The sequence below is a fragment of the Phyllosticta citribraziliensis genome, assembly GCF_038025025.1.
Source record: "Phyllosticta citribraziliensis strain CPC 17464 chromosome Unknown J3D65scaffold_4, whole genome shotgun sequence".
Classification (NCBI taxonomy): domain Eukaryota; kingdom Fungi; phylum Ascomycota; class Dothideomycetes; order Botryosphaeriales; family Phyllostictaceae; genus Phyllosticta; species Phyllosticta citribraziliensis.
Window position 1 is genome coordinate 476,363 of NW_027117341.1, and position 24,126 is coordinate 500,488.

At 56.6% G+C, this 24,126-nt stretch overlaps 9 protein-coding genes across 9 annotated transcripts; 7 read left to right on the forward strand and 2 right to left on the reverse strand.

The window, feature by feature from the left end:
- The first annotated feature begins 1,199 nt into the window (after positions 1–1,199).
- On the forward strand, positions 1,200–5,217 carry J3D65DRAFT_279328 (uncharacterized protein). Its single transcript, XM_066795048.1, has 4 exons — positions 1,200–2,752; positions 2,807–3,268; positions 3,328–4,206; positions 4,255–5,217. Exons 1-4 carry the CDS (start codon positions 1,340–1,342, stop codon positions 5,113–5,115), a joined length of 3,615 nt encoding a protein of 1,204 aa, XP_066656685.1. The 5' UTR covers positions 1,200–1,339; the 3' UTR covers positions 5,116–5,217.
- Positions 5,169–6,041, forward strand: J3D65DRAFT_279311 (uncharacterized protein). Its single transcript, XM_066795047.1, has one exon. It carries the CDS (start codon positions 5,319–5,321, stop codon positions 5,829–5,831), a length of 513 nt encoding a protein of 170 aa, XP_066656686.1. The 5' UTR covers positions 5,169–5,318; the 3' UTR covers positions 5,832–6,041.
- Positions 6,042–6,948: 907 nt separating this feature from the next.
- On the forward strand, positions 6,949–7,720 carry J3D65DRAFT_666142 (Rhodanese-like domain-containing protein; the record flags this gene model as incomplete). Its single annotated transcript, XM_066802897.1, has 2 exons — positions 6,949–7,272; positions 7,358–7,720. 2 exons carry the CDS (start codon positions 6,949–6,951, stop codon positions 7,718–7,720), a joined length of 687 nt encoding a protein of 228 aa, XP_066656687.1.
- A 611-nt stretch (positions 7,721–8,331) lies between these two features.
- J3D65DRAFT_618583 (glycolipid transfer protein-like protein HET-C2) lies at positions 8,332–9,619 on the forward strand. Its single transcript, XM_066799661.1, has 4 exons — positions 8,332–8,665; positions 8,740–8,798; positions 8,874–8,992; positions 9,067–9,619. Exons 1-4 carry the CDS (start codon positions 8,542–8,544, stop codon positions 9,359–9,361), a joined length of 597 nt encoding a protein of 198 aa, XP_066656688.1. The 5' UTR covers positions 8,332–8,541; the 3' UTR covers positions 9,362–9,619.
- A 113-nt stretch (positions 9,620–9,732) lies between these two features.
- Positions 9,733–11,438, forward strand: J3D65DRAFT_618588 (chromatin modification-related protein EAF7-domain-containing protein). The gene is made up of 2 exons (XM_066799662.1): positions 9,733–10,419; positions 10,474–11,438. Exons 1-2 carry the CDS (start codon positions 9,927–9,929, stop codon positions 11,133–11,135), a joined length of 1,155 nt encoding a protein of 384 aa, XP_066656689.1. The 5' UTR covers positions 9,733–9,926; the 3' UTR covers positions 11,136–11,438.
- A 241-nt stretch (positions 11,439–11,679) lies between these two features.
- On the forward strand, positions 11,680–14,895 carry J3D65DRAFT_279470 (uncharacterized protein). The gene is made up of 2 exons (XM_066795049.1): positions 11,680–11,988; positions 12,065–14,895. The coding sequence occupies exons 1-2, from the start codon at positions 11,799–11,801 to the stop codon at positions 14,431–14,433; spliced, it is 2,559 nt and encodes an 852-aa protein (XP_066656690.1). The 5' UTR covers positions 11,680–11,798; the 3' UTR covers positions 14,434–14,895.
- A 1,463-nt stretch (positions 14,896–16,358) lies between these two features.
- On the reverse strand, positions 16,359–18,206 carry J3D65DRAFT_692888 (uncharacterized protein; the record flags this gene model as incomplete). The annotated part of the gene is made up of 2 exons (XM_066803950.1): positions 16,359–18,005; positions 18,082–18,206. 2 exons carry the CDS (start codon positions 18,204–18,206, stop codon positions 16,664–16,666), a joined length of 1,467 nt encoding a protein of 488 aa, XP_066656691.1. The 3' UTR covers positions 16,359–16,663.
- A 1,866-nt stretch (positions 18,207–20,072) lies between these two features.
- Positions 20,073–22,352, reverse strand: J3D65DRAFT_650498 (peptidase M28). Its single transcript, XM_066802432.1, has 4 exons — positions 22,256–22,352; positions 21,400–21,916; positions 20,475–21,355; positions 20,073–20,421 (listed from the first exon to the last, which is right to left on the reverse strand). The coding sequence occupies exons 1-3, from the start codon at positions 22,298–22,300 to the stop codon at positions 20,484–20,486; spliced, it is 1,434 nt and encodes a 477-aa protein (XP_066656692.1). The 5' UTR covers positions 22,301–22,352; the 3' UTR covers positions 20,073–20,421; positions 20,475–20,483.
- A 458-nt stretch (positions 22,353–22,810) lies between these two features.
- Positions 22,811–24,088, forward strand: J3D65DRAFT_618603 (membrin). The gene is made up of 4 exons (XM_066799663.1): positions 22,811–22,899; positions 22,949–23,045; positions 23,101–23,282; positions 23,337–24,088. Exons 1-4 carry the CDS (start codon positions 22,897–22,899, stop codon positions 23,775–23,777), a joined length of 723 nt encoding a protein of 240 aa, XP_066656693.1. The 5' UTR covers positions 22,811–22,896; the 3' UTR covers positions 23,778–24,088.
- The last annotated feature ends 38 nt before the right edge of the window (positions 24,089–24,126 follow it).

The window sequence follows — 24,126 nt, forward strand, 5'->3', positions numbered from 1 at the left end:
AGAATGCAACAGGGGACGTCTGACAACGTGCTTCGGCTACTCGTCGCTTTCACCCTCCAACACAGCTCCCGTCTACCCCTAGCTCCCACGCTACATTATTGCCGACACGACGTGCAAAGAAGACAGCGCACCCGCAGCGGTAAAGATGGCATAGCACTGAGTGGCAACGACTGACAATAGCTGAGGGTGGCAGTGCCGGTAGCTGTGGCAAGGCAAGAAGGCTAGGCACCGTGCCTTGGCCTGCCCGACCTTCCGTGTCGGAGACGGGACGGACGGACGGACGGACGGACTGTGGGGATGAGCGACGGATAGGTTGTCCGAGGCCGAGGCCGAGTCAGGTCCAATGCGTCGGAGGATAGGGGGCAAAGGGGGGAGGGATTCGATGATGGATGTTGGGGCATGCATGAGTGCGAGAGCTGAGATGGGTGAGGTGAAGGGAGGGGATGAGACGAGACGCGACGGCGAGATGGCAGGCCACGCTACGCGGCGTCGACCTTGCCTTTCTGGCATGCAGCCTGCGCTAGGGGAGTGCCTACGCCACGCCGCCGGAAGCAGCCAGGTCGCAGCAGGGTTAGCGCGAGGTGGCTAGTGAGCTGGCTAGATGGCTAGGTACGGTAGGTAAGGTAGATGAGAGAGGGAGGGAGGGAGGGAGGGAGGAGGCGGGCAGGGAGGAGGGAGCGGTGACGTCGGTCTGGCGGGCCACCCACCCCGTCGGCTCCGCAGACAGCGGGAAGGTGAAGTACTGGGTGGTGCGTGGCGAAGGGGGCAGGGCAGCAACGAACGACAGCTGAAAGGGGGTGGTGGTGGTCAGAAATAGTGGTGGTGGTGGTGAGCGAAAAAGAGCGAGAGCAGGTCAGTCGAGGGGAGGGGGGGGTTACAGGCCAAACGACGGCTTGCCATGACGAAACAAGGCTGCCGGCTTTTCCGCCGTCCCGCGCCCGCGACGGGCCAATGGCGCGTGGGCGGCCTGACGGGCTCGCTGCGAGGGTGAGGGTGAGGGTGAGGGGGGCTGTGTGTGTGATGAGCGAAGGGAAGGGGAATGAAGCAGAAAGGTGCATGTGGTGAGTGTGTTGACGTTGGTGTGCTGCTGCTCATCTGACTATGTACACGTTCCGACGGCTCTGGTCTGATGCTTTTTTTGGTCTGCTCTGGTCTGTCTTTGTTGGGAGCAGACAGACTCGACCTTTTGCATCAAGGTTCGGGACGGCACACACCAACTTAGACACTGAGGTTCCTGAACGCATTCCGGCGTCTAGTGTCTGAGGTGGTCGAGTGGCCAGCCATGTTTTGTTTTTTTTGACTCTGGCCGTTGCATCCTGCTGTCGTGTGGCCCAGCCTGATGTGTGATGACCTCGTCTTGCCGCCACCGCAGCCTGTCAGAGGGTCGACGACTGTCTGTAGCTATTCGAGTCGCAAGCTCCAGTCCGTCCAGTCCAATCCCATCCCCTCCCATCCATTCCATGGGCGGCGTCAAGTCAAGGACAAGCAGGCAAGCATCAAGCATCGAGCTCCCGCTTCCGCGGCTGCACGCTCCCGTTGGCTTGGGGTGGTCAGGTTGCAGGTAGTCAAAGGCAGTCGTAGCGACGAGGAAGCAAATGGACAATCTCCATCGACTCGAGTCTTGTTGTTGTTGTTGTCCTCTCGTCGGCGCCCGGGATCGACTGCTTGGCGCGCGTTACTTAGTAAATCACTCCAGCTCCCGAAGCGGGATCGCTCTCGCCTACCGCCCTTCTCTCGTCCAACGACCACCACCCCAGCCAACCTGAACTCCACCAATCTGCACCGCACCGCGACTCTTCCATCTCCATCTCCCCCCCGCCCCCCCTCCATCTCGCTTTCTACTCGATTGCGGGGCGTGCTCCAGGCCACGATGCACAAGATATCAAACTTCACAGGCCAGGCCCGCCATGGATGGGAGAAGATGACGCCCTCGATGGGCTTCGGCATGTCACGATCACATAACGACCTTCCCAACCCGCCCGTCAAGCGACCCACCAACGCCGCCGCCGTCACGCCCACCATAACCCCCGGCACCTTTGTCAATCTCTCCTTCAACGTCCCCTTTGCCAGCAACCTCGCCGGCCCCGACGCCGACGATGTCATCTACGCAAGTCCTGGCGCCTTTACCCGCTGGACCCGCCAGGAAGACGTCCAAGATGCCTCACCGCCACCTCCCGCCCACACCCTGCCCGTCCACGTAGCAAACGTCGACAACCTGCGCTCCCTGTGCCGACACCTCTCCACCACCAGCTCCGGCGCCTTGGAAGCGACCGTCGTCTGCTCCGAGCCCAAGCCGTTGCCCGGACTACAACGCGCAACCACCCTCGTCACAAACGTCTGTCTGTCCGGAGAGTCTGAGCTGGTGCGCTCGATACGTTGCAAGATTCTCAACGAAACGCCCATTTCGCTGGTACGTCTGGATTCGGCCCGTGTGAGGTGGCTGTCGGGTGTGTTCAGTGTGCTGACAGGCTTTTTCGCCCTTTCCCAGCGGTGTGCCACGGTAGACATAGATTACAGCCTCGTCTTTGAACACGAAGGCGTCAAGTCGCAGGTCCTCAACCACCTCGACGAAATTGCAAAAGTCACAAAGGCCGACATCTTTCTGCTCCAACCCAAGCCCGTCGACATTGAGTCGGCCAGCATCAACGGCACCCTGCACGATGCCGAGCAGCGCCTCCGCTGCGCCATCTACGGCGACATGGAGAGCGCAGAACACGCAAAGACCCGAGTCTTGATCATGATCGACCAGATCGTACGTCTCGAGTGCCTGGCCAATCATGTCATGTTCATCAACTAACGTTGTCAGCTCCACCGCCATGTCGACACAATGAAGCTTGAGCTCTCGATGCACACGCTCATTTGCGGCCGCGTCCGCAAGAACATCAAGTTGATAGAGTCAGCCACCAACACTGCCATTTACTTCCCGCCGCCCTTTCCTAGACTGTACGGCTACACCCCGCCGGGAGCCGTCAGACGACCAGAGGACGAAATCATCATCACGGGCAAGAATCCCGACGACATTCTTGCGGCCAAGCGCAAGTTGCACGATCTGGTCCTGAGCACACGGGCCTTTGTCAAAGAGGTTGTCGTCACTCCCACAAAGATCGACAGCATCCTGCTCGAGCGCCTCGATAAGGTGCGGAAGATTATCGAGAACAATGGCTCCTACATTTTGCTGCCTCCACTAGGATACCAGCGCGGTCCGATTCGCGTCCAGGGAACTGATGTACTGAACGTTGAGCGGACCGTGCGGGAGCTCATGGCTTTGGTACGTTTCCCAATACGAAATGCTGTGCCATATCTTGATACTGATGATCTACATTGCAGGCCGGCCAATTCTACAGCGCCTCGTGGTGCATCACCCACGCGGACCAGAACCAGAGGCCACCTACCCCTGATGACGTGCGGGCCATGCTGTCTGACATTTGCATCAACTCGGGTGCTGAGATTAGCTTCGAACGGCTCAACTTTCACATTAGCGGCTCCGACGATGCCGTCAAGGCTGCCATGATGGTGATCAACAACATCCCCTTTGTCAGGAAGTCGCAGTACCAAATCAGCGTCAAGATCGAGCTGGCCAATGAGCACAAGGAATTCGTCAGCGGCAAGAAGAATGGTAAGATCAACAAGATCATGAGTCAAAGCAACGTTCAGATTGTCTTTGACGGCTTCAACGAGTACAACTTTTACATCGTTGTCCGCGGCGGACGCTACGACGACGTCAAGGGTGGTCTGGACCTTGTTGAGCAGGAGATGCCTGCTGCCATATCTTTCCACGTGCCCGATCAGTACCACAAGCGCATCATTGGCATTGGCGGCCAGCACATTCAGAGGATCATGAAGAAGTACTCGGTCTTTGTCAAGTTTTCCAATGCCATGGACCGCGGTGGCCTCGGCAAGGAAGAGGACGACATCAAGGTCGACAACGTCATCTGCCGTACGCCTGCTCGCAACGCTCAGAACCTCGACCTCGTCAAGCAAGAGATTATGGACATGGTTGAAAAGGTCGACGCCGAGTTTGTCTCGGAGCACGTCGTCATCAACCGTCTGTACCACCGTGAGCTCATTTCTCGCATGTCCGAGATTGAGGACCTCGAGAAGAGGTGGAACTGCAAGGTCGTCTTTCCCAGCACCGAAGAGGCCAGTGACGTCGTGACTGTTTCCGGTCCCGAGTACCAGGTGCCTCAGGCTGTCGACGAGTTTCTCGTAAGTTACCGAAATAGATTATAGCGCACTCGAGCTGACAGGTTTCAGGCCATGGTTCCCGAGACGCATGAGATGAGCTTCTTCGCTGCCCCTGACTTGAAGGATTACCTTAGGTCGGAGGAGTTCAATAAGGATGTGCTCGCCAAGATGAAGACTCAGTACAACATTGAGGTTCACGTCAACGAATCGCAGCCTGGCCTCGCCGACAACCCGGACCGCTCCGTCGAGACTGTCGTCATGAGTTACACTCGCAACTATGCGGGTGGTCTCAAGGACGCCCTCGACGAATTCGTCGCTCGCCTTGCTGGACATGGCCTTGAAGTCACCCAGATCATCAAGGGAGCCATTCCCAGGCCCAAGTCCGACTCGTTTGAGGACAGCCTGCCGTACTTTGCCTCCAAGGTTCTGCAGCCTGCCGAGCCGCGCGTCGATTCGACCGACTCGCCCACGCGATCCGTGTTTGGTGATGACAGCAGCGAGCGTGTCGGATTCCTCGACCGCCTCCGCAAGCCTGGCAGCATGTCGTCATTCACCTCCTTCATTGACCGCAGGAAGAATGGTTCCAACTCGCCTGGCTCCCTGTTCACGCACGGCTCTCGCAACGCGTCCAAGGCCTCGCTGGTCTCCTTGGAGTCGCAGAGCAGCTACCGCAACCCCTGGAACGATAGTGGCATCAACCTCCCCGATGACGACCAGCATGCCAATGGCTGGACCGCGCAGCCAGCCGCCGCCGCCGCCGCCTTTCACCACTCCAACTCGTCCAAGCTTTCTTTTCACAGTACCACTGCTACTGCCGCCCCTGGTGACATGACGCCACGGTACGACCCGCGCGCGTCTGTCGACAGTGGGCGCCCTAGCACTTCTCATTCTGCTTCTGGATACCCGGCCCCGATTGGGCCTCCTCGTTGATACCTCGAAAAGTCGTGAAAGAGACGTTTTTTTATTCGACGAAAAAGCTTTCTCTCTTTCTCTTCGTCAGTGAAGATACCCCCGCAAACGAACTTTTTGCCCTCCCCAAAAAACAAAACATACACGAACTGGGAGACGACGACGAAACCAAACTTGAAATACCCCCACCCCAACTCCTCCATTGACAATCGAAATATCTGGCTATGAAAGAAGAAGACAATATACCCCCACGGGCGAAGGCAAGAGAGGGAAGAAAAGCGAAATACCCACTTGTGGCTTTTTTTCATCTCCTTGTGGCTGCCTTCGCCCCTTTCTTCGTGTGCTGTATCTACGCGGTGTTGTTTTGTCTTGTTGTGTTGCGGCGCTTTAGTGCTGGTTTGGCGGGGCAAGGGCGTTTTTTCTTTTTCTTTTCCTTTTCGTTTGATCTCATTGCGGTGCTGCGTTTTTCGTGTCTCCTTGTTTCCTTGTCGCAATCCTTTTTCTACCCTCTCTCCTGTGCTCTTTTGAGTTATGCCCCCCTATACGTGAGTGGGGAACGGATACCTCGTCTCGGCTTGCTTCTTCACTCACAAGACCCCCCTTTCCCTTTCTCTACTACTACTACTACCATCCCCTCACTCACAATGTTAACAAGGCGCGAAAAGAAATATACCAATTTGCTTTTTGAAAAACCTTTGACGACTGCCTCCCTGCCTGTGTTGTTTGTCTGTCGTTGAATCATGATCTGAAACCCCCTGGATGCTGTGCTGCTCTTTTCCATCCATCCCTCCTTCTTGCCCTGTTCGGCGCCTTTTGCACGTGTGTTTACTTTTGCATGGTTGCTGGGTTGCGCATGGATAGGTAGGTTGGTTCCAGGTCTGCAGGCAACGATGGAGGCTCCGAGGTGGAAGGCAACGACGGAGAGGCAGAGGAGGATGCGGTCACTGGGAATCGAGGAGGCAAGCAGTGTGTCCGACAGGTTCTGGTTTTTGGGTTCGTTCGTTCCTCAGCAACCTCGTCTTTCTTGTGGTACGCTTTTCGTTCCCAGTCGTCTCCTGGCGATGTGAGATGCAAGTGCACAACACGGCTTCGTTTTTTTTTTTTTTTTCGATAGAGAATTTGAATTGAGTTCAACTGAATGGGACAACGGGCCACCTCAGATATATACAGATGAGCGTCCGGCTGGCTGGCTATCTAACGCCGCCGCGTGTTGGGTGATTGCAGCGTGCCGATCTTGCGGCGCGGGAGAGGGATACAGTTGGTTGGTCTCGGAGCGAACAGCTATCTCTGGCAGGTATTTATATGGACACGATTTCGGTTGAGCACCAACACGATGAGTGTTTTGTGGACTGTGGCACAGTAATGGAAGCGTCTAGTGTGGGTTCGGATATGGGGGTGGCCGGCTTGAGCATGGAGGGTTCCTTGTGGATGGTGAGTGTGCTGTGATTGGCCGCAGCCGGTCGAGCTCCAGATGACGCAAGGACCGCCATCCATCCATCATTCGGCATCCATTGTAAGGTGGGGAGCTCTCGGTGTCTTTCTTGTCTTCGTGCACCTCTACACAACGAACGGAAAGCTTGCATTGCATCCTGTGACTCTAGTCGCCGTTTAGCGAGTCGACTCCTGCCTGGGTAAGTGCATTGCAGACTGAAGGTGACGGGGTCGACGCGAGTGCATTGTCGCTGACTTTGTTTTCTGTAGAAACTCGACCACAGCTCCATCTCCAACGTCCAACTCTTCCATCCATCCACGAACGAGTCTTCGATAAACCGCGCACCGCGCCACACTAGCGGCACATAACCCACGCCACATCACTCTTGCACCGAGGAGACAGTCAAAACACCACCAACAATAATGGCAAGCACGAGAGCAACAACAGCCGCGCTGACGCGCCTCTCCGCGTCGACGCCGCGCGCCGCATCACAGGCGCAGCGCAGCTTTGGCGCGTGGGCAAAGACGGCGGCGGCGGGCAGGCGGACTGTGCTTGCTGTGCCAGCTGTTGGCCACCACCGTGCCGTGAGGCCCGTTGGACCTGTTGTGGGTGCATTTGAATCGCGGCGGTGGGATAGCAGCCAGGCGCAACCGCCGCAGGGCGAGGGCGAGGGTGAGAAGAAGGGGCAGGAGCAGGAGGCAGTGAGGCCGGATAAACAACAGAGCAAGATCTACGACTTTGAAGACGTGAGTTTGTTTTGTCCAAGCAAGCAAGCAAGCAAGCAAGCTACCTGCACACCCCCAACCAACGCCTAACGCTCCCTCCCCGCAGATCCAAAATCTCATCGCCATCGCCATCCCCTTCGCCGAAAACCAATCCGCCTACCTCAGCGACGGCAGCAAGCCGCTGCTCATCGACGTGCGCACGCCCTCCGAGTACGCCGCCGGCGCCATCCCCTCCGCCGTCAACGTGCCCGTCACCTCGGCGCCCGACGCCTTCTTCGCGACCGATGAGGACTGGGAGGACAGGTTTGGCTTCCCCAAGCCCGACGCCCGCCGCGAGGTCGTGTTTTATTGCAAGGCGGGCGTGCGGAGCCGCGCGGCGGCCATGCTGGCGAGGCAGGCGGGCTATGTTAATGTTGGGGAGTATCCGGGGAGTTGGTTGGATTGGGAGAGGCAGGTTGGCAAGGAGTAGGAGAGGGAGAGGGATGGGTTTGCTGTGGGCTTGAAATGGGGTGGGCTTCAGCGAATTGTAGTGGGAGCTGCAGTCGGCTGGATGCAATGGGCCTGTGACGAGAAAAAGGCTTTGTGCTCAGCATAGAATCAAAAGGCAACTTGAAGTCGATTGTCTGGACTTTCTGCTCGTTTGGCACGCATAGGTATGTTGCTTCGCCACCACTGCCGTCTCTGCCCCTGAAGGTGTGCGGGAAATTCGAGGATCGCTGGGCGAGGTGTGATGATGGGGTGTTCCGGAAAGCCGGACAGAGGGCGCACGCACGCACAAATGGACGGTGCGGTCCCTGTTTGCGGAGACGGAGACGGAGAGGCAAGGTGGTGCTGGGGGTTTTGGGAGAGCGAGTTTCGGAGGCGGGAAGCACGAGAGGGGTGAGGTTGGAGTGAGAACTGAGAGGACGGTAGGGCTTCACCTCGACAGTCGTCTGGTTGTTCAACCCGTCGTGGTGAAGAGGAGAGGAAATAGGAATCTAGACTCGGCGTCGTCAGCTTGCGAGACGACGATCAGGCGGCGTCCACGTTTCGAGAACGGAAGGCGTGATGTTCGTGCCCCGCGTCAGTCTGCCCCACCATCCCATTTCACCGCCACCGCACGTCTGAGGGGTAGTACCTGTACTGACTTCATTGTACACATCCCTTACCTCTTGTTCACCTACATTACCACCTCCAGCTCCGCTCTGTCGCTGTCTTCGTGCCATCTTTCCACTGCTGCTCTTTTGCCCTGAATCCTGTTCAAACAACCAAGCCCCTCTTCTCCAACAAATTGACCCTTCCGTTGCCGCCATGCCTACCTTCTTCGACACCATCAAGAAGTCGTTTGTCGACGTTCCCGTCGACGCTGCCAACGGCAATGCCATCAAGACGTCCGACTTCCTCGAGGCTTCCGAGTCCCTGACGACGCTGTTTGGTACGGCTCCCTGAGCATACATCGGATGACATGCTCCTGAAGCTTCAGAATGGTCGCTGACTCACCCGCTGTAGATGTCCTGGGCTCCGCTGCTTTCAAGCCCGTCAAGTCGGACATGAATGGCAACATCAAGGTACGACGGCCCACATTGACAGAGAGGAGCAACGGTGGCATGTGGAGAACCGCGGACGGCTAACTAGCAACGCAGAAAATCCGCGACCGCCAGAACGAGAAGCCCGCCGAGAGCGACAACCTCCAAGACCTCGTCCGGAACGAGATCAAGGAGAAGAAGCACACTGCTTCCGAGGGTCTGCTGTGGCTGACGCGGTAAGCCGTCCCCCTATCTCGAGGCTCTGCCTCCGACGACCAGAGCAACGATGCTAATTCTCAACGACGCACAGCGGCCTTGACTTCACGGCGCAAGCCATCCGCACCAACGTCAGCAACCCGTCGCAGGAGCTGGCCGAATCGTTCCGCGCGGCGTACGGCAACACGCTCAAGCCGCACCACTCGTTCGTCGTCAAGCCCATCTTCAGCGCCGCCATGAGCGCGACGCCGTACCGCAAGGACTTTTACGCCAAGCTCGGCGACGACCAGGCCCAGGTCGCCCAGCAGCTCGAGGCGTGGCTCGCCGCTCTCGAGCGCATCGTCAGCATCATCAAGCAGTTTCAGGAGACCAAGGAGGCCAAGTGGTAAATGGGAGAGTAGGGAGTGATGGGGGTGGCATATGATATCCGGGAAATAAATTTGGATGGATTGGAGCTTCAGTTGCGAGATTTGCAATGCATGGTTTTCTATGATGAGGGGATTAGAGTGCTTCTCAGAACTGTGTACAGTGGACATTCTACTTGGTGTTCTGTTTCTGAATGCTACCCCTTTGAATATATGCCAGAATACAAATCAGAGCCAAGTTCTGTTCACCACTGACTCCATCTGGTGTCGATGGGACAACGGTACCTGATCGTCGGTGGATGTGCATTTGATTGGCTGGCGTGTCATGGGCGAACGGGCCGATCCCTGTCCTCTCGAGCTTGAGCTGTCCAGTCCGTCGCAACTGATCTCAGAGCTCTCCATTTCACCAACCTCTCTCTCCACCCAACTAAGATAACCACACTGTTTTCCTCCTCCCACCGCCAGACTCGCCCTACACGATCCACGCGTTTCCATCCCGTCATATCTCACCCCTTAAATCGACAATCCGCCGCGGCCCCACAACGAAACACCCCGCAATCGAAAACGCGTCGCCCGCCAACGCACCGCGATGCCCCCCAAGAAACGCGCCAAACCCTCCACATCTACCTCTACCGCGAATGCGAGCACGGCGACACCGAGCAAGCCGTCTGGAAAAGATGCCGTTGCGAATCTCACCTCCGCACACGCCGCAAGCACACCAAACACCGCACACGCGTCCGCGGCCGCCCTTGAGATCCTCAACGATCCGTGGACCGACGACGAGGAGATTTCGCTCTTCAAAAACATGATTCGCTACAAGCCGACTGGCCTACACAAGCATATACACATGATTCAGATAGCGAGCTCCATGTGTCGCGAGGGCTTCAGCTACCAAGGGACGCCGAGCGCGGCGACGGACCCTGGCCATAGCCCAGGAGGTCACAGCAGTCACGACCACACGCGGATCCCCGGCATCTGGAAGAAGCTGGGGGAGCTGTACGACCTGGAAGCGTTGGACGAGCGGGAGAACGCGCACACGCTGGCGCAGTGGCCCAGCGTAGTAGAGCGGGCCGGGCTCGAGGGCAGTGATGGCGACGCGAGTGCGGGCGGAGGCAGCAGCGCTAACAGCGCTGCAGGGGACACCACCATGGGGGACGACGCCGAAGGCCACGCCGCGCGAGAACCTGGCGATGAGGCGGCGGACGCGGACGACGGCCCGTGGTTCGGCTTGCCCGCCGACGAGTATGCGCAGTTGATGTGGGATCGCCGCATCGCGACGACGGCGGCTGAAGAGGACAGCGCTGCTGCGGCTGCTGAGCCCGAGACCGAGGCCAAGGGCAGGAGGAGGAAGACGAGACATGCGGCGGCGCGGCCGAGCGAGAGTCCGCCCATGTTTCCGGATCTGCTCCCCAAGGTTGGCGATCCGCCACCTATCTCTATCGAGGCCGACGACGCCGACGAGTCTCGCGGTGCCGCTCCCAACACGGCGGCCGCGGCGGCGTCACCTGCAGCCAGTGGTGGCAGAGCCACGCGCGCAAGAGGGGGACGTGGAGCCGCGCGCGGTGGCCGGAGCAGTAGAGCTTCGACGCGAGCCAAGGCGCTGTCTCCCGAGGAAGAGTCAGACGAGGAGGAATCAGAAGGCGAGGAAGAGAGCAGCAGCAGCAGTGGCAGCGGCAGTGAAGAGGAGGAAGAGGACGAGCCGGCCGAAACGAAGAGTGGCGGCAGGGGGTCTGGAAGGGGTGGTCGGAAGGGGACTGCTTCGACGAGGGGGAAGAGCACGGGGAGGCGCAAGAGGTGATGTGGTGGTGCTTTGCCAATTTGGAGATTTGAGTGTTTGATGGTGGAGAGCGGCAAATACTTGTCAAAACTGTCTTGCATCAGGAAGAGGCGCATTCAGTCTACACGCACGATACCCAGTGAATGCATGGTTTAGATAACTTTCTCGGTCCTATGGCGTTGTTTGAACAGGGGGTTCCAAGGGAGACGATAACGGGTCGTGTTGGAGCCGGGCGATGCGACTTCAGACTGCATTGACCATGTACATCAGTGCTGAACAGAACGGCCCCCATCCAGATATACAATATAAATATGGAGTTGAGATGGTCAAAGAAAACAGCCCCCACGCCCCGTTGTGTGGAATGACGTCAACCAACGACGGGACCGCACTCCACCCGCCCAACCAGACGAACGACTCTTTTCAGCCATGCAGCTGACCATCGCCATTGCAAACCTCCAATAATGGCACTTTGCCGTCGCATCCTTCGAATGCCCAGAGCCCACCGAGCAGCCACGCGTGTCTCGCGCCCCGACTGAATCTCAGACCTCGTTCTCGTCTCGTCCCTCTTCTCGCTTTATACATAAACGTCCCGGGCCACCGACACGACATGCGCCGCGCTGCGCTCTTTGGCCCCATTGCTTTACGACGCCGGTTTAGTTGTCGGTTGCTGCCAACTGCATCATCATGAACGACGTGCTCCCGTCGTACGAGGCTGCCAATGCCTGGGACGTGTGGCCCATTGTCGCAACGTACATTTCGTCGCAAGATCTGTGTGCGGCGGCGCTCGTGTGCCGCGAGTGGGCGCAGATATTCACGCGCCAGCTGTGGGGGAACCCGGCGTCGCATTTTGGGGTTGAGAACGATGTCGTCTACGGTCAGTACTTCGTTCGTCTCCATTTGCCGTGACAGTTGCAGTCGTATAGTTCAGGTTCTGACAGATATCATTAAAGTGGCTCTCACGCGCTTCAAACGCACGCTGGCATGGGCGCGCCTCTGCACGCGCGAAACGACTCACACGCTGCACCTGCCGCCAGCCCACGCCGAAATCTACGACGGCCCGCACTCGGACTGGCTGCGCAACGTGCTGGAGCGGCTGCCGCGCCTGCAGTCGCTGGTCGTGGCCGGGCTGCCCTTTTTCGACCATGGCGCCCTCATGACACTGCGACGGCCCAGCGCCATCCGCCAGACGTCGCTGTCCGACAGCCTGGCCCGCTTCGTGCCCCAGCACGACCTGCCGCTGTTTGCCCTGCGCTACCTTGATGCGTCGGCTGCGCCGAACACGACGTATAGTGGGCTGGCGGAGGCGCTGCAGCACTTCCCGGCGCTCATGTATCTGGACTTGTCGAGGACTCGCCCGGCGAAGGACGCCCATGTCTTGTCTGTGCTGAGGCATTGCTACTGTTTGCGCGTTCTCAAGTTGCGTGGGCTCGCGCTGACGGACGTCGAGATGGAGGCGTTGGCCTCGGCCGTGCGGCTCAGACTCAAGAGCTTGGATGTTAGGGATAACCAGCTAACCGATGCGAGCGCGCGGCTGTTGCTTGACCACTGCTTCAACACCAAGAGGAGGATTCCCTTGCGGACGGGGCCGGAGGCGCTTGATGTAGCAACGCCAGTCCGTTCGCCGTCCTCGGCGTCGGACATGCCCCCCAGACTTGATCCGCGCTTGATTGAGCAGTACGACAAGAATGATCTGGATGAGCAGTTGAGGCTGGTGCTCATGGAGGAGTTCCACGGCAATGCCTACATCAACGAGACGTATGACGGTGGCATCACGCATCTGTACATTTCCAACAACAGTCTGACAGTCGAAGGCGTATCGGGACTGCTCCGCTCTAGACGTCTGAATGTGCTCGACGTGGGTACCGTGGCCAGGGGGTGGACCGAGGTGCCGAGACCCAAGTCGTTGCTCGCCCCTGAAGACAGTAGCCAAACGGAATTCGCCATGCCCGGCGTTGAGAAGCTCACGCCCGTCATCAAAAAGTACGCCGCCGACAAGTTGACCTATCTTCGCATCAATCACGCCGTCATCACCGAGGAGACGTCGGCTGCAGACATGATTCCTGGGCGTGCAGAGCTGGTGGGCGACTTGAGCGTCTCGAGACCGGCGAATGCTCAGGAGCTGGACAGTAGTTTCAACGAGATTCACATGATGTCTAGCGACGAGACGGCCGTTCACGAGATGCCTGGGAACGAATATCCAACCCACTTACCATATCGAGGCGCTCCGCTGATCGAACTGCCTGGCGATTTACCCCAGATATCGACATCGTTCAGCAGTCCTCAAGTCACAGTCGAGCCTCCCTCAGCGCGTACACCGCAAACGCAAAAAGACGACCCCTTCAACACACCCCCCGAGCCACCGCTGCCCCCCGACCCCTTCACCTCCGCCCCCGAGCCCCTATCCAACCTCACGCCCTCCCCCAGCGCCACGCTCGCCGCGCACCTCCGCGACCGCCTGTCCCTGCGCCAGTCCGACCAGCGCCACCTGCACCCCTCGATGCTGCCGCGCGCCGAGCAGCTCGTCCTCACTGACATCCCCGCCACTGCGCCCCCCGACGCCCCCGTCGTCCGCCGCCTGCCCCAGTTCGTCGCCGACTGCGCCGCCGAATCCGCCATTGCTCGCCTGCGCGCCAAACGCGCCTACGACCTCCCACCCGGCCGCGACCGCGCCGTCGCCGAGCGCGAGTACGCGCGCTCGCTGTTCGCGCTTCGCAGCGTCGTGCTGGAAGTCGTGCCCCCTCCCGCCGACGCGGACGCGGACGACGACGACGACGCGTCCGGCACAAAGCAGAAGAAGCCCTCCCCCTGGCGCGTCTACCCCACCAAAAGCAGCACCGAAGACGCCGACTCCGAAACCTTCTGGGCGGCCGCCGAAGGCGACTTTTCCTTCTTCGCCGCCGACGAGTGCGGCGTCCCCGCGCTGGAGCCGGGCCGCGGGCCGCCGCCTGGCAGTGGCGAGAAGATGGTCGCTGCTGACGAGTTATCCAGTGGTTTTGGTGCTTGTATCGATGCTGGTAGTGTAGCGCGGCAAGGCCAAGCTGTCCAGCGGCCCGAGCACGTCGACGTCGTCAAGGCCGTCGCGGCGTTTCGCGCGGAGCGCCGGGCAGCGTATGGCAAGGCGGTCGAGGCAGCTGCAGCGGCGGCGATGGCGGCAGCGGAGACAAATGATGCGGAGCTGCAGCAACCTGTTTCGGTTGATGGGCATTGGGAGGGCGAGATTCGCGTCGTTCGCCTGCCAATCCCCTCGCGCGGGGGAGAGGGTGGCGGGGAGGTGGATTGCTATGGGAATTATTTTGAGAGGGGGTTTAATTATAGGTAGGGTAGTTGACTGTGGGTTTTGTTGTTGTGTGATGGTGGAGACGAACACTGGTGGTGGTGGGTAAGAAACGGTGTGATGGGGCTGTGCTGGAAGGACTTCGCAGTGTGCGGACAGACAGAACAAGGAGACAAACAGAGAACAGTCTGAAAGTTCCGATACCCCGTCGTGGTCGCAGGACACGCAGCAGTCCGCAGTGTTCCTGCTCCGGAGATGCTTTGGTTGTCGAGAAGAGAAAAGGAGGAAGTTTATATACTCTCCACTGGTGGTCTTCACGAGGAAAGATTGAAGAGGGGGAGGCATGTGTAATATCACATGGCGCGAAACACGCACAAATGCGGGATGTGCGTTGTCAGGAGGTGTGTGCGGAGTCAGGGGGCTCTCGGGCATGTGTTGCGCGCATGCCATTCGCATGTGCGAGAAAGCCGGTAGCGTATAAATAGACAAACCTCGTCCGCCAGCAGAGGAGAAACGTATCACTGAGTTCATTCCCAAGTTTCTAAGAGCAGGAATACCAAAATGCATCCGTTTTTCTACACTTGGCTGTCCATCCGCTGAGATCTGCCATTAAAACGACGTTTCCAAAACACGTATATCTCCAGCATCCGAGTCTTTTGCAGGCTATCATCGCCATACCACAACACTGACGCATCAGCGCCCATACCCTCTTGCAAATTTGGCCAGATACTCGGCCGCGGAGGCGCGCGAAACAAAAAGTGTATTGTCTTGCCAATAGTCTCGCTCCATACGTCTGTCCAAGACTGATGCTGGCGAAGTGAGGAGCATGGGCGGGGCAGAGAGGTGGGTTTTATACTCGACGAGCTGGCAGCCAGCACGCTCGTGGGTGTGTCCGGGTGGGTGCCTGGAAGACGTCACCAGGCACATGCCTTGCGCTCGTTTGCGGCTCGTGAGAGCTACTCCGACGGTCATCCAAGTATAAATGCACGAGGGAAGGCCGCTGCAGAACTCAGCGACAATGGTTGTCTACTCCGCGAACGACGTGGTCGGATGCGGATCGAAGTACGGACTCGTTTCTGCCTCTGCTGGAGCTCCTTGACACCTGCGACATTTTTCTCTGCGTCTCGCAAATTTCCCTCGATAGAGATTGCTTTGGGGAGCATCGTGTAGAGATGACGTAGCATACATACCATGGTGCGCAAGAATTAGGCGCTACACCATCACCGCGCGATGGAGAGACCCCAGAAAGGCGAGTATATCCCAAAAGCTGGGCGCGGCCAAGTATCGCTAAGCGGATTGAGGTAAGGCAGCGAGGGAGACAATAGTGCAGAGGAATTGCCAAGTGAGCAGCCAAGTCAATTTTCTTCTGACACTCTGGACTGGGTCGTGGCGGGCGGATAGTTCGGGGAGCAGAGCGCGAAGGGGACGGGCTTTTATAGGTATTCGACGGCGCCGCGCACGCACTGGCCCTGTGATCTTATGACTGCTACTCACGTGTGAAGGAACTCACTCAAAACACAGGGAGGGGGAAGTGTGCGCAAGAGTGCATTTTGGGATGCTGAAGAGCGGCCGGCGACATCTCACAATTCTGCCTCTCGTCAAGATGCAAATCAAGATGCTCATTCATCACTGCTATCGCCGTCAAGTCTGAGTACATTCGTAAAGAAACCACTTCCTCCATGTTAGACAGAGAAGCAACCAGACACAGACTCTATCTATTTATGCTGACTCGCTATGCAAGCAAGCAAGCCATCTATCAATCCATTCATTCACATTCCCAGATCCCCAACGCCTGACAGTAAGGAATTGCAAAACCCAGAACGCCACATGCCGCACAAAATACCACTCCGAACCATGACCTGTAAGAATATCATCGGCTTTCCCGCCGTTCAAGTGTCGGCGCTCACACAATATCGCCGTCGCTTCCAATACAAACGCCGTTGAAGCAAAAGATCAGGTTGTGCAGGGCACCACCGCTTGCTGGAAACAAGATGGAAGCAGAAACAGACAAAGAGGGGGAAGTTTGAAAAGAAGGGACTGTGGTTGAGCGAGCCGGCACTCGCTGTGGTGGTGATTATGGGTGCTCGCTGTGTTGGGAAGGCAAAAAATGGGTAAGATGAGAAATGTGGAAGGGAGAAATGTTGGAGAGAATGAAGTGCATGGTGGTGATGTTGACCATTGATCGAAGAGGAAGAAGGCCAGACCACAACACCCTCTGTCGTTGTGCCCGTCGAACAGAAACTGGACATCCATCTGGCGGATGTCAACGAACCACTCAAATCGACTTGAACTTCAACGCCGCCTGCTCCGGCGAGAGATGGAACCCGCCCATCTCCTCAAACTTCGCCGCCGTATACACCCACACCTCACGCTTAACCATCTCATACGCCTCAACAAACAGCCTCTCCTGGTGCGGCGACATGGAAGGCAGCGCAACAGGTCGCGCGGGCGTCGAACGCGGCTCGCGCGGAATGTGGAGGTAGTCGCGGTAGTTGAAGTCCGGCTGGCCCTCGAGCGCAGCGATGCGCGGCGCGATGCGCTGGAAGCGGCCGTAGACGGCGTTGTTGGTGAAGGTGGGCTCGAGGCCCTTGCTGACGCGCTGCTTGTTCAGCACGTCGGCGATGTCGTCGAATTGCATCCGCTCGACGCAGCGCATGCGCTTGATGGCGATGTTTTCGGGGTCCTTTTCCGGGTTGACTTTGCGCGAGAAGTCTTTGAAATGCTTGCCGGCGAGGCGCTGCTTCAGCTCGCGGGCTGAGGGTGTGGTCGTTGTGGTGGTGACGATTTCGACGTCTGTGTCGGAGCTGGCGGCGCTGGCGGCGGATTCGGTTTTGAGCGGTATGAAGAGGCTGTCTCCATCCTCGCTGCCTGACGCGTGAGACTGCGTCGTACGGTCAGGCTGCTCCGAGTTCCGACTCAAACGACGTCGACGACCGGTTTCCTGAACTTTGGTCAGACGATGTTGACTGAACTGATTCGCGCCGTCTGCTGAGTCTGACCCTGGGCCTTGCTCGTCTTCCGGACTGCGAGACCGCTTTGTGCTGACAGGACCACGTGGATGCACGTCGTTGTCTGTCAAGTTGTTGTCTTCCATGTGTTTCTGCATCGTGCTGCGCGCATGAACATGGACTGCGCGTTGGTGCTCGGCGGTGGCACTCCCCAGTGGACCTGGGCGGTGGCTAACGGGTGATCCAACAGGCATCTGGGAAGAGTTGAGTGTCTGGAGGCCGCGTTCAAACTCGCGAATTCGGTCGTCCAGAGTAGCGTCGTCGGGTAGACTCTTCTTGGAGAGTCGGGGATCAAGGTTTGATTCTCCGCGACGGACCTGCAGAGCTGCGAACGATGGTAGCAGAATTCGATTGGGGAGCGCGTGAGACAGGCGAGGAGAAGTCATGGGAGGGGAGTGGGATTTGCTGCGGGACTCGCTTGGTGGTTGACCATGGTTTGGAGTGCGCTCACTGTTTCTTGTCAGCAGAATCACATGGAAGCTCTTGTTGTATTCACTCACTGAGTGCTGATGCCTTGTGGCATTTGAAAGATGTGCTGATTTGAAGGAGTGGTAGGCGGCATCTGAGGATGCAAGGACGAAACCGAAGTGGGCTTGGGGGGTAAGGAGGCTGGAAGATGATGGTTGGTAATGTGCTGGCTGTATATTGATTAGTGGGATTCCGTGACCACGTAACGGGAGCTTACTTGGCTCTGATGCTCTGTGGCATCTGGAAGTCCGGCTGGTTCGAAGACTGAGTGGGAGGCATGTCAACTCGAGGGGTTGTTGGAACTCTAGGAGTCCAGGCAAACGAGTTGAATGAAGCAGACATCCTGGGAGTCAATCAGTCACTCAAGAGTCCTGGTCTTGCGGATTGTGAAGAACAAGAATCAGAGTCAAGAAGGGGGGCTGTTGTCGGATGTTGTCGTAAGTCAATGTCGTTGAGAGGATCTGAGCTAAGGCCAGAGAGATTCGAAGATTTGAATTGGCTCTTATGGTCGTGCGGTAAGAATTGATGCCACCAAACGATGTTGTAGAATGGAGGTGGGGCCGGCGAAGGGAGGGGCAAGGGTTTCTTTTATCAGCTCAAGGACGGGCTGGGACAACTCTTCGCCGTCCAGGCAATCAGTCACCAGGCCAAGCCTTTGGCCATGTGAGTGTGCTATGGCCGCAGAGAAGTCAGGGGGTCAGGGGTGTCTGCCTGCGCGCAATAGGCTGCGGCTTGTGCCTGAAGCGGGTGACCAATGAGAGGACTGATATCGTGCTTGCGTACCGCCATGGTGGGAGCAAAGCATGCGCTGCAATCGCATTAGCTTGTGATAGAAACGTACATGACTATCGAATTGCAAGGCATCGCCAGGGTATGAAATATTCGTAAAAGTGATGGAGGAGACGTCTGAGAGAAAAGAGAAAGACATTGACTGTAGTTTTGGACTGAAGGATTCTGAGAATTGGCCGTCTCCGGTGCCCTTTGGACAAAACCAAAGCTTATCGTTATGTTGAGCAAATAATGGATAGCAACATTATGCAGTGATGATGGAACACAAGGAAGCTTGAAACCAATGTGCAGCTTGACAAGGAGAGAGGAAATACATGAAATTTTGAGTGGGACAGGTTGATTCAAACTCCCACGGCAAGCGTTTGTGCTATGCCTCTTGCAAACTCGGTGGCCAATTCGGCTTCAACCCAGTCGTCAAACTTCTAGGACCTGGTCCTCAGGCCAGCAGAGGGTGGGCCTGTCCAGAGAAATTTGAAACGGAGTGACAGAGAACCGTGACAGACATGCCAAAGGCGCCGGAATGACCCAACCCGTTTGACGTTCATTTTCTCCACTGACGAAGACAATTTTGACCATTGAATGAAATCTCCAACCAAACTCATAGACCAAAGGCCGGTCCCAATCAACGAAGGGAAACGTAGGTAGCAAAAGCTGCAGCCCGGTTGGCTTTATCACGGCGTTCTCGGCTTGCCGCTGCAGCCTCGGCGTGCGTCTTTGGAGCACTATCCTTTTCGGTAGAGTCCTTGTCAGACTTGTTCTTGGAGAACATGTTCTTCAAGACGCTGGTACTTGATGCCTTGGTGGAGGAGCTCTTCATAGATTCAGTGTCGCAAAGAGTCTTTTCGTCGGAGCTTTGCCTGGTAGACATGGTGGTGATGATAGAGGAAGTGTGTCGGGGGTTTGAGGGTGAGATGCCGTTTTCCGCTTAGCCGAGAGTCGTGAGAGTGATGGACTGGAAGTGAGGGAATATTCTTTCACAGTTGAAGTTGTCGAAGAGGGAAGATTTGGAGAGCTCGGGAATAGATCTGTTGAGTCAGGAACTCTGATTGTACCGTTAGAGCGGGGGAGCTTGTCTCTTTTTATCTGTGGAAGTGAGCAAAGAGTCATGCCTGCGAGCTTTAAGCACCGTTACTCCAGATACTTAACCGGGGAATCTATCGCGGCCGACCTTCAGTTTGCGCCACGTTCCGCAAAAATCAGAAAGGCTGCAAGTCAGCTTTTGCTCTCGCTGACGCTCTGCGGCGGAGTTGATGGCCCATCATAGTATGGCGTCAAGTGAAGAAAGCTTGTGCGCCAATGATTGGAGCATCAGCCCCAGGATACGGTAATTTGCATGTCAACAAAAGCGATGGGCGGTGGCTTCCGCTGTATGGCTTGGGCTGACGGTGTAGGATGCTCGAAACGGTGCGCCGCTTTTGGACACCGAAGGAGCTTGACGTGGGAATAAGATGGTGCACGTGCGTCGACGGGGCAAGGGTCTGGATGATTCCGTCACCGGGTTGCTGCTTTTGGTTAGAGGCCGGGGAAGGCACCGACCATGTCAAAGGGCGGCAGCCTGGACATCATAACACATCAACAGTCCAAGTTGAGAGAACTTGCTCCTCACTTGTATATTGCTGCCTGGTGGTCTCTCACAGGGCGTGTACATGCAAGGGGCGCGCACACAATGTGACTCCTCCATGTCAGAGAGCATCTCGAGCATTTTCGTGTCGAACGAGTGACAAGCTTTCTTGGGGCGTTTATGGCTTGGGTGGCTTTGTCACCTTCACTGTTTCTGGATTTAGCTATGGTTGTTTTTCCGTGCGGATACATGGAAAATACTTTACTGACTCACGCCACAGTTGGAAATGGAAACGACGCCGGGCTCTTGTATCCATTCCTACCAACCGATCTGACTCCAAATATTACATTGTCCTTGCTCAATGGGACAGTTGCCGAGTTCACATTTTCAACTTCCACCACCCGGGTCCAGAGCGGTGCGTTGGTAGGCCTCCAGAGAATCTCGTAGCCTTGCAGCTCGGCATCATCGCTCGGCAGCCACAAAAGCGTCGAGTTGTTGGCTAGGATGCTGGTGTCGATGGTGAGATTTCTGACAGAGCCAGGAGCTTGCGCCAGCGACCACAGCGCAGCCATATTGACCTTGGCCACTCGCGTTACAAAGTCGTAGTCGACGAATTCCGGCAGATCTCCGAATTGTTGACCGTTTTCGATTCGGTTATCTTGGTGTTGATGCGCAAAATTCTCATTTGGCTCTGTGAATCGGACAGCGGAGTAACCTTGCTCCAAGAAAGGACGATGGTCACCACCCCGCAGAAATCGGTCCAGGCGGTATATTATGGCGACTTTCATGTCGGTGGCGTCGTTTGCGCCGACCTCGGCGATGAAGCGCGCGAGCTGACGCGCGGGAGAATCGTTTCCGCCCCCGGCCGTCAGACGCTGCGCTCTTTGGGTCTCGTCCTCGGTCAAGGGCAGACCCTGGGCAAATACTCGGATGCTGTTTGGGTCGCGAAGGTCTCCTTCTCCCGTTGGGCTTCCAATGATGTCATTGGTAAACATGCCTTCGACGTTCACACTGGAATTCTTGAGGGTTTGCGCGAGATATCTGGCTCCGTACAGCCCTTGTTCTTCTCCTGCGACTGCGACAAATAATATCGTGGCTCGGGGCCTTTTGGTCGCCATAATGCGAGCAAGTTCCATCACGACTATAAATGAGTATAGAACAAGACCTGAAGCGAAGGGTACTTACGCGCAACTCCGGATGCGTCGTCATTGGCGCCGGGTGCATCGTCGGTGTAGTTGTCAATGTCTGTCACTCGACTGTCGTAATGTCCCGAGACAACGTAGACGCGTGATGGATCAGATGAGCCTTCCAGTCTGGCAATGACATTGTCGATTCGCGTTGGGAAAGGAAACCTCTCGTTGATTTCTTGGACATAACCCTCGACAGACACGTTCATCCGTCCCTCTGAAGTCTCGGCATGTTTGCGCATTTCCGACGCTATCCAATCTCGTGCCGCTCCAATGCCGCGATTGGGATCAGTCTGGCTGGAACACGTATGACGAGTCCCATAGGAAACGAGCTTCAAGATGGTTGCCTCGATATTTTCAGGACGAATCTGAGAAATCAAGTCGCGCAATTCGTCGTCAGGGGCTTGCGGGACAAGGTCAACGCCAACTTCCGACGGTGGCCATGCCGCGTTTGCACAGGAGCCGTAGTTGAAAACATCAACAGCCACGGCGGCAGCCACGGCGGGAGGAAGGCTCTGCGGCAAAGAAATTCCTTGGCTTCCTGCAAGCCCTAGTGTCGCTAGTATGCCAAAGAAATGTAACATTGCCAAGTTTGGATGAAAAGGTGTTCGTCAACACTTCGGATGAAAAACTGGATGCGCCAGTCGGATAATAAAGTGCGAGAAAAAGCGGTAATATGTCAACAATGACTTAAGCAATATCTACCCCTCATGCCGCGTGTTGATGCGCTGGGCGACTACGGCATTCGACAGCGGGCCGCGAGAAACTCAAGCTTTGAGCGATGCAGGGTAGGGCGGCAGATGAGCGGTGATCATGGCGCCACATTTTCTTGGTCCAAGTCTTGGTTGACGTACTGGACGAAAGGGTGAATTCGACCTGCTTGGTCCTCCATTTGTCATGAAGGCGTCAAATCTGCAATCTGTTGAGATTCGAGAATCGTGGCTGAATCGCAATTCATGCTCTCGACCATCTTTGATCCTGACAATTGTGTTGTTCCTGCCGTCTGAGACGTTGAAGGCCGTGAGTAGTACAGTTTCGACAGCATGATGTACGAACGCTCCAGCGACGGTGCCTTTTCCACTTGAGGAGAGAAACTGCAACTACACCGGAGTGGCCGTGGAAACAGGTGGAAACGGGCGAGGTGGACACAGGCGAGTTGAGTCAACTAAATTAGCTGAGCATATCAATGGTATGGCCGTGGCATCGAATTGATACGGGCGACAGGATAGAATATTTGGAGGCCTGAAGTTGATGGAATGAAGATGTTGATGCCTGCGGTCGTGAGGGAGTGGAGCAGCTCAGGGTCTGAGGGTCAGTGCGCACCGCCTAGCCGCAAGCGGTGTGCGTTGATCCGGCAGAATCCCGATGCCGACCAATCCAGTAAGGTAGCTGCATCTCTGCCAGATCATCAACAACAGATTCCAACCCAACTCTCGACATTGCGCACCCTCTTTCTTTCTGGCTTCTCAATCGCCGAATCCCCACCTTGCACATCATGGTACTTGTCAAACTCCATTTTCTTCCGTCCTTCTCTGACAACTTCCCAGAATTCCCTATTCAACTCCGCCCTGCGACAGTCTACATCCATACGCAAAGATCTCGATGCCTTTGCCGACAGCAGTACCTTGTCGCCTGCGCTTCTTGGTACGTCCATTTTATCCCAGAGCGCGTCGCCGTTTTCAGGCTAACAGCCCCCCAGGGCAAATCAACGCATCCCTCACGTCCTTCAGTCGCACGATAGACGATTACAATCGACTGGCAAAGCAGGAGATGGTCCCGGAGAAGCAAGAAAAGGCATACGAGCGCATCAAGAACTTTCGAAACGAGCTTTCCGAATACAGAGATCAGTTTGGCAAGCTGAAGAAGGAAAGCGATGAGAGGGTTAGTTGGCCCTTGGATCTTCTGCGACAGTAGCTAACATGTCTTCCTCTGCAGCAATCAACCCAGACACGTACGGAGCTGCTAGGCCGTCGGCCCCACCACGCACACACGCCCGAGAATCCCTATGCTTCAGCTTCCAACGCCCAGCATTCCCCGTGGGCGCCAGCAGCAGGTCCGTCTTCTCTCGGAGCCGGGCCTTCGGATTACACTCGTGAAGCGCACGCCTTTCGCGAACAGTCTTTTACTTCACAGGCGAATGCTCAACTCGACGAGTTTCTGGAACGCGGCCGCGCCGTTCTGGCAGATTTGGGAGACCAGCGCGATGTTCTCAAGGGAACGCAGAGAAAGCTCTACAGCGTAGCAAATACCCTGGGAATCAGCGGTGACACGATACGAATGGTTGAGCGAAGAGCAAGGCAAGACAAGTGGATATTCTGGGGAGGAGTCGTTATCTTCTTCCTGTTTTGCTGGCTGGTGTTGCACTTTTTGAGGTGAACTCAGATCTGGGGAGCATACCCATCCCTGTTTGTCAATCGCTTTGGCAAGTCATTATCTTTCAGCGTGGCGTTGAGCTAGGACTTTTGCTGAAAAGGGAGTTGTAGCTGGGCGAACCAATCATACCCGGAGTCAGGAGTTGTTTTTGCAAAACTTTGACAGAATTGCTTTCGATTTACACTTCTAAGCCTTGAGTCCCAACGGTCTACCTGCGAAGGGGTTTTTTCAGGAGTCTTTTGAAGAGAATGTACGTCTATTTCACAGCGATAGCACCCAAACCCTCAAATCACATTTCAATGGTCAAATATCTACACAGTAACAAGAAGAATCATAAGTCTCTCAACTTCAA